This window comes from Amphibalanus amphitrite, unplaced genomic scaffold, assembly GCF_019059575.1.
Source record: "Amphibalanus amphitrite isolate SeventyFive unplaced genomic scaffold, NRLGWU_Aamphi_draft 001832F_arrow, whole genome shotgun sequence".
NCBI classification, from domain to species: domain Eukaryota; kingdom Metazoa; phylum Arthropoda; class Thecostraca; order Balanomorpha; family Balanidae; genus Amphibalanus; species Amphibalanus amphitrite.
In genome coordinates, this window is record NW_024883325.1 from 59,489 (window position 1) to 74,141 (window position 14,653).

The 14,653-nt window shown below is 48.5% G+C and overlaps 1 protein-coding gene across 1 annotated transcript in view; it reads left to right on the top strand.

Annotated features, from left to right (window-relative positions):
* Positions 1-2,777: 2,777 nt before the first annotated feature.
* The window catches only part of LOC122375400 (alpha-1,3-mannosyl-glycoprotein 4-beta-N-acetylglucosaminyltransferase B-like), a 39,154-nt gene continuing 27,278 nt past the window's right edge, over positions 2,778-14,653 (top strand). The window contains 3 exon segments of the mRNA XM_043354757.1: positions 2,778-2,903; positions 4,125-4,193; positions 11,160-11,281. Coding sequence (XP_043210692.1) covers positions 11,191-11,281 — 91 coding nt within the window. The 5' untranslated portion in view covers positions 2,778-2,903; positions 4,125-4,193; positions 11,160-11,190.

Sequence of the window (14,653 nt, forward strand, 5' to 3'; positions counted from 1 at the left end):
AAATGCATAGGCCTAGCGTTTTGCCGATATCTCCCACATGTGCAAAAGCCTTTAGAAAGGAAACTGAGTTGAAATGAAAGACTATTTATTAAGGATCATATTGGCACAGAAAGAATACCTACCTATTTCCAAATTCAAAAATGAGACGTCGGCATCGAGATGTTGGGGTGTCCACTTTGCCCCGGCCTCTCCCACAGCGGCGCGGCGCCGGCATTATGCTCCGTTGTGAGTTTTACATGACCGTTACGCACACTGACTGCTGACGGTGATATGAGAGCCCGGCTGGTGGACCCCAGCGGCGCCGGTGTCCGCCTGGGGCGTTGGATGGGGTCAAGGGAGGTTGATACGTTGATACAACCTCTGGCCGGCCTTCCTTTGTTTTGACGCGGTTTTCAGGTAACCAGCGCCTCCACCATACCTTCCTACAGAAGTTTTACTTTTACCGCTGACGGGGATTTATGCTACAGCAGCATATCGATATCTTTGATGATATCTATACACCACAGTCCGAGTCAGTGGCGGATCCAAGGGGGGTCACATGGGTCATGCCCCCCCCCCCCTTGAGGCCCGGGGGCCCAAAGACCTGCCAGGGGCACCACCGGCCTATCAGGGGTATCACAGTCCTGATAGGGGCACCACAGGACCGCCAGGGGCACCACAGGCCTAGCAGGGACACCACGGGCCTGGTGCCCCTGGGCCCTGACAGGACTGTAACGCCCCTGACAAGCCTGAAGTGTCCCCGGCAGGCACGTGGTGCCCCTGACAGGCCTGAGGCGCCCCTGCAAGGCCGGTGGTGCCCCTGGCAGGCCTGTGGTGTCCATGGCAGGCCTGTGGTGCCCTTGCTAGGCCTCTGGTGCCCCTGACAGGCTTGTAATGCCCCTGGAAGGACTGTGGTGCCCCTGGGCCCTGACAAGCCTGAGGTGCCCGGTCATGACAGGCTCGTGGTGCCCCTGACAGGCCAGTGGTGCCTTGCTAGGCCTGTGGTGCTCCTGGCAGGCCTGTGGTGCCCCTGACAGGCCCAAGGTGCCCCTGCGAGGCCGGTGGTGCCCCTGGCAGACCTCTGGTGCCCCTGGCAGGTCTGTGGTGCCCCTGGCAGGTCTGTGACGCCCCTGGCAGACCTGTGTTGACTGGTGCCCCTGCTAGGTCGCTGGTGCCCCTCACAGACCTGTGGTGCCCCTGGGCCTTGACAAGCCTGAGATGCCTGGCTATGACAGGCTCGTGGTGCCCCTGATAGACCAGTGGTGCCCTTGCTAGGCCTGTAGTGCCCCTGGCAGGCCTGTGGTGCCCTTGCTAAGCCTCTGGTGCCCCTGACAGGCTTGTGGTGCCCCTGGAAGGACTGTGGTGTCCCTGGGCCCTGACAGGCCTGGGGTGCCCATGACAGGCCCGTGGTGCCCTTGCTAGGCCTGTGGTGCCCCTGGCAGGCCTCTGGTGCCCCTGCTACCCCTGCGCCCGGAGATGACTATGGTGCCCCTGAAAAGCCTGAAGTGCCTCTCGACAGGCCCGTGGTGCCCCTGACAGGTCCAAGTTACCCCTGCGAGGTTGGTGGTGCTCCTGGCAGGCCTCCGGTGCCCCTGGTAGGTCTGTGGTGCCCCTGGCAGGCCTGTGTTGACTGGTGCCCCTGCTAGGCCGCTGGTGCCCCTCACAGGCCTGCGGTGCCCCTGGAAGGACTGTGGTGCCCCTGCCCCTAGGGGTTCTCATGGGCCCAACAGGCCCGTTGTGCCCCTGACAGGCCTGTCGTGTACACTTGCTAGACCTGTGGTGCCCCTGCTTCCTGGCAGGCCTGTGGTGCCCCTGGCGGGCCTGTGGCGCCCCTACAAGGCCGTAGGTACCCCTGACAGGTTTGTGGTGTCCCTGGAAGGACTTTGGTGCCCCTGACAAGCCTGAAGTGTCAAGGACAAACCCTTTAGACGCCAGGGTCAAGTTCGTCGGACTGACAACGATTCGCTTACCTGATAACGTTCCTGGGCTGGTAAGTACTCACTACTCAGCGTCCACATCATATATACACATAGCACATTCATATATACTTGCTTACAATTGGTAAATGTGGTTGTGGCTAAGAGTTAAGATACTGACTAAAAATAAAAAATAAAAATAAAAAACCTGAAAATGGGGGCACCACCAAAATGAAGTGGACGAAATCCGTTGAGTTTTTAATTTTGGGTATAAGTAGGGGCACCACTTCGATTCATGACCATCCCCTTGGAGTTTTCCTGGATCCGCCCCTGGTCCGAGTCCATGACCTGAACCGTGACCGCTAGTCGCTCGGGCCCTCAAACTGAGCAGAGCAGTTCGTCGATCCACCACACACCATGTGCCGATACTTTCAAGAGGGACTACCCCTGTACTCGGCCTGGGACTATCCCAGACCCTGGCTCCAGCCAAGGCTGGCCTCAGCAGAAGGCGATCGCGTTTGCTGCGCCATCTACAATACTATCAGCGCCATCGTGCGCTTCTACTGAGAAGCTTTGCAATGGGTGACGGGAGATCAGCTGCAGCTTGGGTGTGATTAATTTCCATGGTTATCTGACGATAACACTGGTTCTGACACGAATTTTTCAGTGACATTTACCGTGATATTGATCTGCGAATAACCTAAACACTGACCCTAGAATGCTTATTCAAGCTAGACTTACAAATGCAGGAGAAACCGGGAGAAACCAAGAGGAGAAACTAGTGCCGAAAAACCTTTGAGTTGGTAGCACCTCAGTTCTGAGTTTTGCTACCAAATGTTGTCGCAAATGGGGGCACTCCTGCAATGCTTGCGACAAAAGCGCAGTTTCTGCGAATCTGCAAGTCTGCAAGAGAATATTTAACTTCAATAAATAAAATAATTCATTTTCAGCCGTAATATCCTGCTCTGCTTACTTGAATCTGAAGATCTTGGCTTTTATTGATTTGAGGTAAGTCAAAATATGATGGATGTCAATGTTTTGTCTGTCTGTCGCTGTTTCATGCGCCAATGCTGAAGCTGCTGCTGCAATCTGACTTTCATGACTGACTTGTGTGTAAATCAGAATTGGAATGCAATTTGAATTAATGACAGATCCCAACTCACCCAAGGGAGGAGGATTGGTTTAAAGTCATGATAAACGTGTGGGGTTTCAAGCGATTACATTGAATTGCCACTATCAACTATCCAATTGATAACTGCTTTTTTTTGGGCAGGAAATTACTGAAACCATGGTCCTGTGTGGGCTAGCATTAAACATAAAATTGGCTCCATCAATGTCTTTATTTTCATCTACATCTAGTACCTTGCACTGTTTTGAAACAATTGAGAAACTATGATGGCGTATTCGTACGCTGGAGCGTGTGCTATTTCCCCCTCCTCATCCTGATCCTGAAGTCCCAAAAAGTTAAGGAAAAAATTACCAACTTTTAAAGTTTTAAAGTTTTTAAACTTTGAAAGTTTTCCTCCCATAGAAAGAAAACCTAACAATTGAGCAATTTGAAAAAAGCTTTAAACTGCATTGCAATTCATATGTTGAGGTGAATTCTGATGATTTTTAGGAAATTGGAGATACTTCTTGGAGAGTTTGCCCCCACATCATCTCAAATCACCTTTCTGGATCAGTCAATTATTTGTTTTGTGACTCGTAATGGTAGGCTATGCTTACTGCATAGCTGCAACTAACCTGCTTGCTAAACACATTGTTTTACCACCTAGATACCAGGCCTGGGACAAATCCCTAATTCAATATAACTTTGACTTGAGCCTTGAGGTGTGCCCACTGAACATAAGACCTTTGAGCTGTCTGTATTTAGTAATCAGTCAGTCTATTAGGTAGTTTGTCTCTAATCCAGTCCAGTGTTGTCCAATGTTTAGTCCTATTGGGAATCCTAATTTTTTTTTCTCATATTTCTTCAGTCTTCACAATCAACAAAACAATATATTGTCAGGTGTTTGCCACCATATCTGTCATGGCTTATCGATAATTGAATGGTGTGCCATCTATGATCTATGTTATGTCTACTGGACATTATGCCATCTCTGTCGTCGTCGTTGTGTATCATTCGTCTGTCAGATACCTCTCAGGCATCTGTCGAACGGTGTGTCGTCACAGCGGCGATCCCGTCAGTACACCTTTTACCGACCCTTTCCCCTCATTGCTGTGTTCCAGAGACACGGTACCGACATGTGACTGCCGTTACCGTTGTCGGGTGGTGTGCTGAACGGACGGATACCTGAGGTGAGTACTGAGTGGGTGCGGTCGCGGAGGGTTCGATTGTGGGGCCAGCTACCGTCTGGTGTCCGCCTGTCAAGTACCGTCGATAAGAATTGATGTGATAGTAGACGGGGTTTCGAAGATGATGATCGATTCAATATAGCTATCGACCGATACTCACCAGTACCATGATGCATAGATGTTATCAGAGTTATTGGATCACTGATAGTTTTTCTAAGTGGCAGTTTCGGATAGGTATAAGGGACATGTCATGTCTGAGATGTAGTTCAGACTCGTCGTTCTGAAGAAGAAGAACTGGAGAAGTGTAAAAGCAGCATGAAACCTCAACGATCTTTTCGATCGTTTTTGATCAACGATCAAACTTTTCTTTTTGGCTTTTTGTTAGTTGTTTGAGTAAATTCACATTAAAAATTCATTAATTTGTAGATAAACTAGTGGGTCTAGATTCGCTATCGTTCTTAATTCTGCTTACAGAGTCGTAAGCAAATAGGCGATTTTCTCGTTTCAAAATAGTCAGTCCTCCTTTCATATAGGTATCCTCAAAAGTAAAAAAGATGGGCAAAGGTAAAACGAATTCCCCAATGGTAGGCGGTGCATGTCAAAGATGCATCAGTCGTTTCAATCTTGTTGGCTTGCAAGCTGACTCAGCTACTCGTATTCCAAAATTTAATTTCTCTAATGCTTTGATTGCATGGTCGCCGCCGTTTGCAGATGTGTTTGATTGTAAGTCCTTACCTATATTTTCTGTTGTGTGTTATTAAGTATGTGGTTATTCGTTTCCTCATGCTGGCGATGAATTTATTCATATCCTGGGGCTGCAAGCATCAGGGTTGTGCTCGGCTCGACTCAAAAAAATTTGCCGACTCGACTCATCATTCAACTTCAGAAAGCCCTGACTCAACTCTTACTCTAACGAGGAGCTGATTTTTGCCCTTGACTCGACTCATGACTCAAGCGGCTCAATGAAAATATGAGTCGACTCAAACTTGACTCAAATTTTTTGTTGAGTCAAGTGAGTTGACTCAAAATTGACTCAATTAAAAAAGTTGTTGAGCGGGGGCGGGGGTGAAAAAATCCGGCAGCAGGGCCAGGGCGAAGTTGTTAAGCGGGGGGGGGGGGATGAAAAGCTTGTTTCTAGAAAGTTGAGTCAGCTGACTCATGTTCCTAAATGTTTGACTCAACTCAATGTCAAAAGTTATTTTACTGACTCAACTCTGACTCAACTCAACGCCTTAATATTTTTGTCCGACTCAACTCTAACTCAACTCAACAGCTCAACATTTTATCCGACTCGACTCAAATCTGACTCATTTGAGTCAGAGTTGAGTCAAATTTCTGACTCGACTCATGAGTCAAGCACAACCCTGGCAAGCATGATTTATGCTTGATGAGCGGTTATTGGGCTCGTTGATACGATGTACATGGGTGGAGAATCGTTTTCAAAGTTGGTGTGGCGCCAGTTGCTTGGAACAATGCTATATAGCAGAAACGTTGACCGCAGCTATAATGCAGTTGCCAAAATATTTTAAAAACATATTAGTATCCAGTGTATTACTTGTCTTCTTTCCTGAAACTCATTGTTCATCATCATTATCATCATCTATTCTTATGTCCATCCATGGTAAATGGCTTTTCGGGACAAAGGTCAAAGAACATTCAAAGATAAAATACACATACGAAAGCTAATAGTAACACTAAAATGCACAACACCCATACGAAACTTTTTATGTTTGTTCATGAAACAAACATTTTTATTTCATATTTTATATTTTCATAAAACTGAAATCCTTAAATTGTATAGTTTTACCCTGAAAAGTTGGCATGGCATTGCCATACCATCTTTCAAGTTGGTGTGGCGCATGCCATACCTGCCATACCACATTCTCCACCCATGACGATGTAACAACATCAAAAAGGGCGTAGCCAGACTTCCGTATGTTTCAAGTCATCAAGCGATACGAAACGGAAGAAATACTCGTTTGTTTTGCGTTTGTCGCGCTTGAAACTTGGATTAGGCTTATGTATGAGCGAAGCCTGGCTTAGAAACAAGTGTAAAAATGGTTATTTCCTTTTTTACCCTCGTTTCAATATTTTTATGCACCTTGACTGCACGGCTGAGTTAGTAAGAATAATGTCAGATCCCAGACTGATTATCGGCATTGATAACATCACTTAATAACGGTGTTGATGCCATCATTTAGATAGGTATGTAATATGAGTAGGCACTATTGGTTCAGACAGACGTCAACATGGGTGCACTATCAAACTGTTTCCACCAGCAGTTACGAATCCGCACTGCGCCACGGCAGAGCGGGTTTACGGGGCTCACTAACTACTGACTGCACTCAGTTGAGCGAGCTGCACTATCAGTCCTGGACTTCCTGGTGTTCGCCGGGAGCCCGTGCGCTGGTCAAAATGTTTGCATGGTAGCTAAATTTTCCACAATTAATTAAATGGGAATGGGAACCCGCGTTTGGTGATTGTTTTTTTTTTTACTATGTTTCTTATTTTATTGTGCCTTTAGAGTTGCGTCACTGGTAGATCCATGGGATGGCCGACGGGAGTATTTGGGGCAGGGGGAAACCCCTCTGCAGTTTCCGAAATCGATGAGACCTTTTTTCTGCTTAACTTATATGATGATAAGACTCTGTATCGAATGGCCCATTAACGCTGAAAAATCAAATCCCCTAGGAGTGTTCGGAACTTTGAAATAGAGAACCTTAAGTTAGTAGTCCCCCGCAGGGTCTTACATTACCTGTCTGTATCTTCCAACGAGTTTCGTGCGAACATGTCTTAATGGTTTTCATATAATCTGTTCATTGTGAAATATCAGTTTGCATGATAACAATAAAATGCCCTCAAACATTGTTTCCTCCAAGGTATGTAACGCTAGCGGTAAATTCTAAGTATTCAAAATGGATTGCATGAGGAATGCAAACTGACAAATGAACGTTAAATCATTTGTTTGATGTAAAATTACATAGGCGTTCGGCGCTGGCTATGGGCGCTTGATATATTTTGCAATAGGGTTTATCATAAATGATAATGTGTCTGGCATACACATTACACGTGTCATGTGATGCCCGCATATGTAAAAGAATAGGCGAGAAGCAGAAAGGCGTACCAATGAAGGCCGCATGAACTTACCGCCAAGTTTGTCGTACCATTACGTCACAGGTATGTATATGGAATGTGAGCTTCTGTGGCAGGTCTCGATCAATGTTACATTGAACTTTGAGTAGGCTAGCAACCCATAAGCCAACCATTTCCAATCAGTCCTGCATGGTGGTGAATTGAATGCACCATCGATCATATTATTAATTAAGAAGATTGCATGCACCGTCTGTAAAGGGCTGATTACTCGCACAAAGTGATTCCGGTTAACCCCCTCCTCTGACCGGGTTTATTGAAACTGAAAATGTGTGACTTGCAAAAGATGTGACTTGCAACACTGGGCTAGCGGTCAGTGTGTAGTGTAAAATGTCAGTTCAAATGTCAGCTTCCCCTCACGTAAATCGATCCTACGTGACAGCTTCCTGCTTCCTACGCCTACCAGTTCCCGGTGTTAACCGTCTACGTGTTTACAGTTTTCACATGTATATTGTGAATGGTCTCAATGCGCTTACGTGTTGTCTTTATCAGATTGTGGGACATCATTCGTGTCCCTCTGACGTCACCCCTGTGTCTCTGACGTCACACCCGTGCCTCTCTGACGTCACACCCGTGTATCTGACGTCACACTCGTATTCACAGGCCGTCCGTAACCAGGGGTTATCTATCCATGGAGCGGGTCGGCGGCGAGATGGCCAGACAGGTAGCGCCTCCGGCGGGGTTTTCTCGCACGTACTGATGACCTCACTGACACCGTGTGCTGCCGAGTGTGTGTGGGGTGCAGCATGTGGGAGTGAGTTCCCTCAGGACAACGCCAGCACTCGCCGCACCGCTTCCTTTACTTCACAGGGACGATAGCCGAGAGTTTACATAGTGGGACTCGCGCAGCTTTGGTGTATGGCTGAACATGTGCGATTTTTAGGGTTGTGTAGCGGACGGAAGGAAGGCTGGGTCACTCGTGGTAGGCTGATTTTGCATTTAAATTTGGTTTATATAAATCACGAGTTAGTAGTTACCACATACCGCCCTCCAGGAACTATTTTTATTATTGCACGGTAACAAGTTGCAGGTTGGGCTTTTTGGCTGATTTTGACCGTGTAATACTTTGCTTTGCTAACTATTGTTACACTGGGTTTGTCATATGTGGTGACTTTGTAAAGCATCATTCGCCAGTGCTTTTGTTTATGTGCTGTCAGTTTTTTAAGATAATATTTTCCCCGGTTATGAAGCTAGGTCAAGAATTTCCTCACGTCAGCTAATTCCATAAATTTCAGACTTCAGATAATACCAACGATGATAAAGCAGATGATTTCCTCTTTCTTATCCATGTGGGAGTCCCAACTGACTGTTTCTGATAATCTTATTCTGATAATTGATTGGCCGGTGCTTCATCGCCGATTGACTGAACAGAGGCCGGCTTCTCCATACAGTGTCTCTATCTGGGTCTGATCGTGAGTGTGCGACTGAGTAGGTACTTTGCTATACCTTTCCTAATTGTAATTCTCAGCCCTTTAGATCTGGGCCAGATAACGGTGCGTCGTTAATTTAGTTCCTTGTTTTGTTTTTGCTGGATACTTTGATGCATCATAGTCACCAATCATAGTCGACTGGTTTGGTCCAGCCTTGAAACATCCTTGAAGTTGCATTATGAAAAAGAACTCGACGATCCAGTTTTTCTTTCTTCGCCTGAATGTGTTATGACGAGCTGCAGTTCAATCTATTGTCTAGCTTGGAGATGGGCCGCTGGCTAATTTCCAGCAGTTACCAGGCCCTGTCACCAGTCAATTATCGCCTTCAGCCGTCTGACGATTGGTGCGTGGATCCCGTGTCCGTTGTGCACGGAAACCGTGCGTTCCGTGCGCTCTGGCACGGGTGAACGCTGAGCATACACGGACATTAATAAATACTGAGCTGTCACGTCTACTGCCGAGTGGAAAAACGGGACGAGATGTGCGCTGTACGCTGTACGCTCAGTCACGTTTGGTTATCGTGCCCTGGCCTGTATTCGTTATTGCATCACAGGGCTCAGTCGTATTCTGTGAGCGAGTGTGGGTTTGGGAGTCTCCTCTCTCCTCCCTTGGCTCTGCCCTCTCTCCCTCTTTTTGTCCGAACCACTGTCGCAAAGACGGTCATTGAGGTCTCCGGGCCGGCGCACCGCCGGCGCCCACTATACTGTGCTTTGGCTGGCAGTGAACATATAGAATAGGAGCATGGCACCAGCACTGAGAGACATAAGATGCGTCCTAAGGCATTGGGCTTCTCGAACGTATCTATAAGCTACTACGGATCAATATATCTGTACCAATGATTGTGAGACTGACGAGTCCATCTGACCCGATCACTGATAGTCCCCTGCTACATCAGTTCAGCGTCAGCATTAATCATGTCCAAATATGTTACACAATCGCGCCTCGCTGGATTTGCGGCTACATCAAACACAGCACGCGTTATATCAAAGGAGCACTCACAGTCTCACTTAGGGGCGCACCGGTCACGTCCAAATAATGAACGTAATGAATAATGATAGCGGTCAGCTAGGATATGTCAATTGTTAAGCTCATTCGGAGCGCTATCTCTGGTTGTTGAATGCAATGGCTCTGTCGCCACCCAAGCCTGGCGAGACTGGTATCTCAGCTAAACAAACCAATATAACAGCCCAACGGGACCAGAATCCAGTCTGGGCGGCGTTATATCTGAGCTGAAATCCACTGGTATCTCAGCTCAGATAAAATAGACGTCCATCTATGCTGTTTAACCAGCGTCCCAGCTGATCGGGTCCTTCTGGCCAGCCGCCCACCTCCAACCGGGCATGGTACACCGTAGAGGTGACGTGACTGCGTTCACGGCCATTGGGCGGCGTCACGGGCGTGACCGGACAGTGTGACGGGCGTGACGGACCGTCACATTGTTCCGGGACCTCAGTGCAAACACAATGGTCCGCGTACCCCGTCGTTACGCGCCTGTGGTCACCCGGTATGTGCTGCAGAGTGGACGCGCCAGGGGTTGGCCTGCGGGTCCGTGCTTGGACCGGCGATATATGTATTTATGTAATTCAAATGGGAAGCTTTCCGTCATAGCGAAGAGTGCAATCGAATTTCACATTGTGGGGCTTGGAAAGATGAAAAATTACTGCACGCAAAAGCGGAGCATTGTGGGAATATGTAAGTAGGCTCCAGCGACAACCGACACAGGCGAGAATCCAGATCCGCTTGTGTGGGTGTAATCCTACCGTTTGGTGCAGTCGCGGTACGGTCGGTCCAGGCGGGTCCGAGTGCTGGACTGGGGGGGGGGGGGGGGGCACGGCTGGGGGCCGCCTCTCGTCGTCGGTTGCGGACGGACCTCGTCGGCAGTCGGTCGGCTGAGCCCGGGGCGGCCGGTGGGTCCGGTACGACCGGTGTGCGTGCCGCGAGAGGTGCTCTGTAGTGGCGGCGATCCACAAGGCCGTCGAATTTCGAAACTGGACGCATTCCGTGTTGGTGTCGAATTGCTTACCCGTCCAGCAGTGCCTTGTGCTCGGGCGGCGCCTACTACAGCCCCTCCAGCAGGGGCAGACTGCTGAGCCGTATAGCGACAGGTGAAGATTGTGAAGGCTGGATCCAGTGAGGACTGATGCTGACCGTTCGTTAGTCGGTCAACTACTGACTGCGCTGATCACTGACCGGTGACTGCTGACCGATTACGGCCGACCTCTGCCTGCTGAGCGCTGCCGACGATCGCTGACGCTGACTATCTACCAGCGCCCTCCATCTGTGCTCTGTGTCTATATCTCACGACGCTCTGTCGATCGCTGACCATCTACTAGTTCCTATATCGGTGTCTTGTGTCAATATCTCATTACCTCCCCGTCGGCTCCGACAGAGCGCGGCCCGGCGGCCGGCCGTCGGCAGCCATGAGCTGTCCGCGCTCTCGGCGTCAGCTGGCCTTCTGCTTGGCCATGCTGCTGCTGCCCTTCTCGCTGATCGTGCTGCTCAACCAGCCAGGTGAGTGCCGTACCGCGTCTAACGAGCAAGGCAGAAACGTGTGTGGATGTAACAATGTTCGGTGATGAACTGTACGCACCTTGAATGTGTTCAGTGCTGCAACGTGTAGTGTCCATCCATGCTTAGAAAGGCAGTGTATAGATCGTCCTTAGGTAGAGCTGCAATCTTAACTCGCCTTGCATCAAGTTCCTTGCACCCCAAGGCTGCTTTGGCGTGTTTAGCCAAATGATTTACCTTTTTATGATTGGTATGCATTGTTGCGAGTGATTCCGATGGTTGTTTTATGGATAAACTAACTATATGAGACAATTATTGTTATTGTTATACTCTTGCTGATATGACAAGTTAATTGCGTAGGTTTATAGTCAGCTGGATGGGGGCATTTTTCAAGGTCAGGTTCAAGTTCATTTATTCACGTTAAATCCACATACCTACATGCGGCTTTTCATTAACGCAATGTCAAGTGATTAAAAAAGGGGGGACGATGTCACAAGCACACCACATGTTCATCATCACAGTGAATCGACATACTGTCAACGTCTTCACGTCTGAGTTTGGAGCAAATGAAGTTTGACAGCTCTCTTAAATGCCATTCGCCCGTCATAAACTGCAGTGAACGCGTTGTATGTGTCCACACCACTATACAGCAGCTGCCTTCGCCCCGCCTCAGTATGTATCCGCGCTAATCGCAGTCTCTGTGCTTTGCGGGTGTCATGTCCGTGGCCTGTCGCGTTTTCAATCTTACACGCGATAGCAGAAGGTTGGCCGGTCTGAACGATGGTCCGCACGTTACATATTCTGTGGTACAGGACTAAGTTTGTAGCGCTGAGCCGCTTCAGCTCATCCAAGACATCGCTCACATGGCAATACTTCCGCCGGCCACTTATAACGCGCGCACAAAAATTTAACACTTGTTGTACCTACCAGGTGAAGCTCAGTGGTGCTGCATGTCCCGTAAATAGATATGCAGTAGCGCAGTGCAGACAATACGAGAGAGGACACGATTGGTATCAGCGTGGACGGCGGTAACACGTTCTTCATGTTGTTTAGCGCCAATATCGATCCCGTGCACTTTGACACGACATGGCTGACAATTGACATGGCCATGATACGTCAGATGTCTGTCAATAACGAGGCCGATATTTTTTGATAGATTCGGACTCGTGAACAATTGCACCGGCGAAGCGAATGCTAGCAGAAGGCAGTCTGTTCAGCATCTGACGTGTTCCGAGTACAATCATTTGAGTTTTTGACGCGTTCACTTTCATGTTGTTTGAGCAAAACCTTGCAAACATTCTCGTCAGAGTCCGCTCCATTCTCAGGATTAGGTCAGCTAAGTCAGCCTTTTTACCAGATACTAAGATCTGAGTGTCATCGGTAAACTGCGCGATCGTGACATCAGGGACGCGGAGACACAGATCGTTTGCGAATATGGAGAACAACAGACAGCTGAGAGATCCCCTTGGAAAACTACGGATTCTATTGGCAGAGACTTTGAAGAATGACAGACCCGTCAGCGCAATGAGCTCTAATCTGTGGGCCTTGGAGATAGTGCCTGAACCATGCGGTGTCTACGTTGTACAGGTAGAAATTTTCTAACATATTTTCATGATTAATCACATCGAAGCATCTTGTTTCTGAGCTAAGTATATAATTTTACGCTTTAGGAACAGAGTCGCTGTGCCCCCACCTCGCCATCATTTTGTAGAGGTGGACCCTTTCTGGTTGACCCGTAGCACACAGCTGCCGGTGTGGGTCGGGTCAGATCAAGTAACACGTGTTTATCGGATGTCGCGCCTGACCGGTCCTGCCCGCCTCCCGAGTCCCGACCGGGCCCGGCGTGGGGGATCCGGTGTGGGGAGCGGCTGGGTCCAGCGTAGTAGTGGGTTTGGCTTGTTGTTTGGTGTGCGGCTCGATGAGTGTGGGAGGAGGTTAGCATGTGGGCGTATGTTTTGGAGCATATCTCTTCAGCCTGTATGCCCACCGAACAATAGACGCTAAGATTTGAGGCCTGCACACTGCACCTGGTGGTCTATCTCTAGCGGCCTGTTATTCCTCATCGAAGACCACAAGCGCACGGATCAGTCAGAGGTAGCAGTCCAAACCGGGCTTTGGACACCTGTAACCACAAGCAGCGACTGTATCACGAAACGAAACAAGGCTGCTGGGCTCCAAAGAACGAGCATTTGGGGACAAAGTCGGTATTAGCCGATCGTACGGCCACCAATACGGATCTTTTTGGTATACTGAACCCCAGCAGATGGTCGTCCCGCTCGCTGGGATCTGTCTTGCCCTCTGGAGTCAACAATCTTTAGATATTGGCCTTGTGCGAGGATCTGCTCTGTTGCAACACAATCCAATGCCGACCAGCTAGGGGCCTGTCTTATCGCTCTGCACCCGTTCAAGATAAACAGATGGGCCGCGTTAAAAACAAGAACTCAGAGCAAAGTAGTGTCTGCGGTTGCTCATTTTTGACATTGAAGGAGAAAGCGGGTGTGATAGTGGTTTGTTCTGTGCCGTAGACCATTTTCTTATGGGGGGGGGGGGGAGGAGGGAGAAGGGAGGCTCGCGCAGCCGCTCTTTTCTATCATTTAGCTCAGTGTCCCAGGTCCCTATCTACGAAGTCTTCACGTCTATAAGATACTGGTTTACACATTATCAGCCCTGCTGGGATCAACATGGTCCAGTTGACGGCTGAAGGGAATGCGGCCCGTCTGAATGCCAATGACCTCACATTGTGGTCACTCAATCATTCGTTACCTAAATAAAGAATTGATTTATATATTTACTGATTAATGGCAGTGGCTATGTTTGTGCTCTTTTCGTCCACATTTGTTTAAGTTTATTATCCACTCTTTTCTCATCACGTAGCTGCATGTAAATTCTGAAGAGTGAGACGAATACGAGCGCTCTACGTAGTTTGTCCGAAATAGAACATGATTATGCTAATACTGCCGTGACATTCACAGAAAGAATGTCATTGACGCAAAAAGCTTCAATGTATTGTTTTGTCCTCCGTTCCCTCACTCAATGAAGCTTTCTTTCAAAAGAATAAGCATTGAGCCGCCTTTGAAAAGCCCTAAATAAGTTGTTTGAACTTTGAAGTAATTGTACGTTACTGCTGAATGATTGCCAGGGATGCTGAATCAGCACGATGAGTGTTCTGTGCCACCTAAAGTCACGTTTTCCCTTGCCTAGTGATGTAAACATCAACCCCATGGACCAGGCCTGTGACCATTCGTGACCTCTTGATGCTGACGTTTACCCCTACATGCTGATCAGGGATGGGGTGCCGGGTGGGGTGGAGACGGCGTGCTCATCACGTTCATCTGCTGACGAATGCTGGCCTCGTAACGCTAACTCACCAAAATT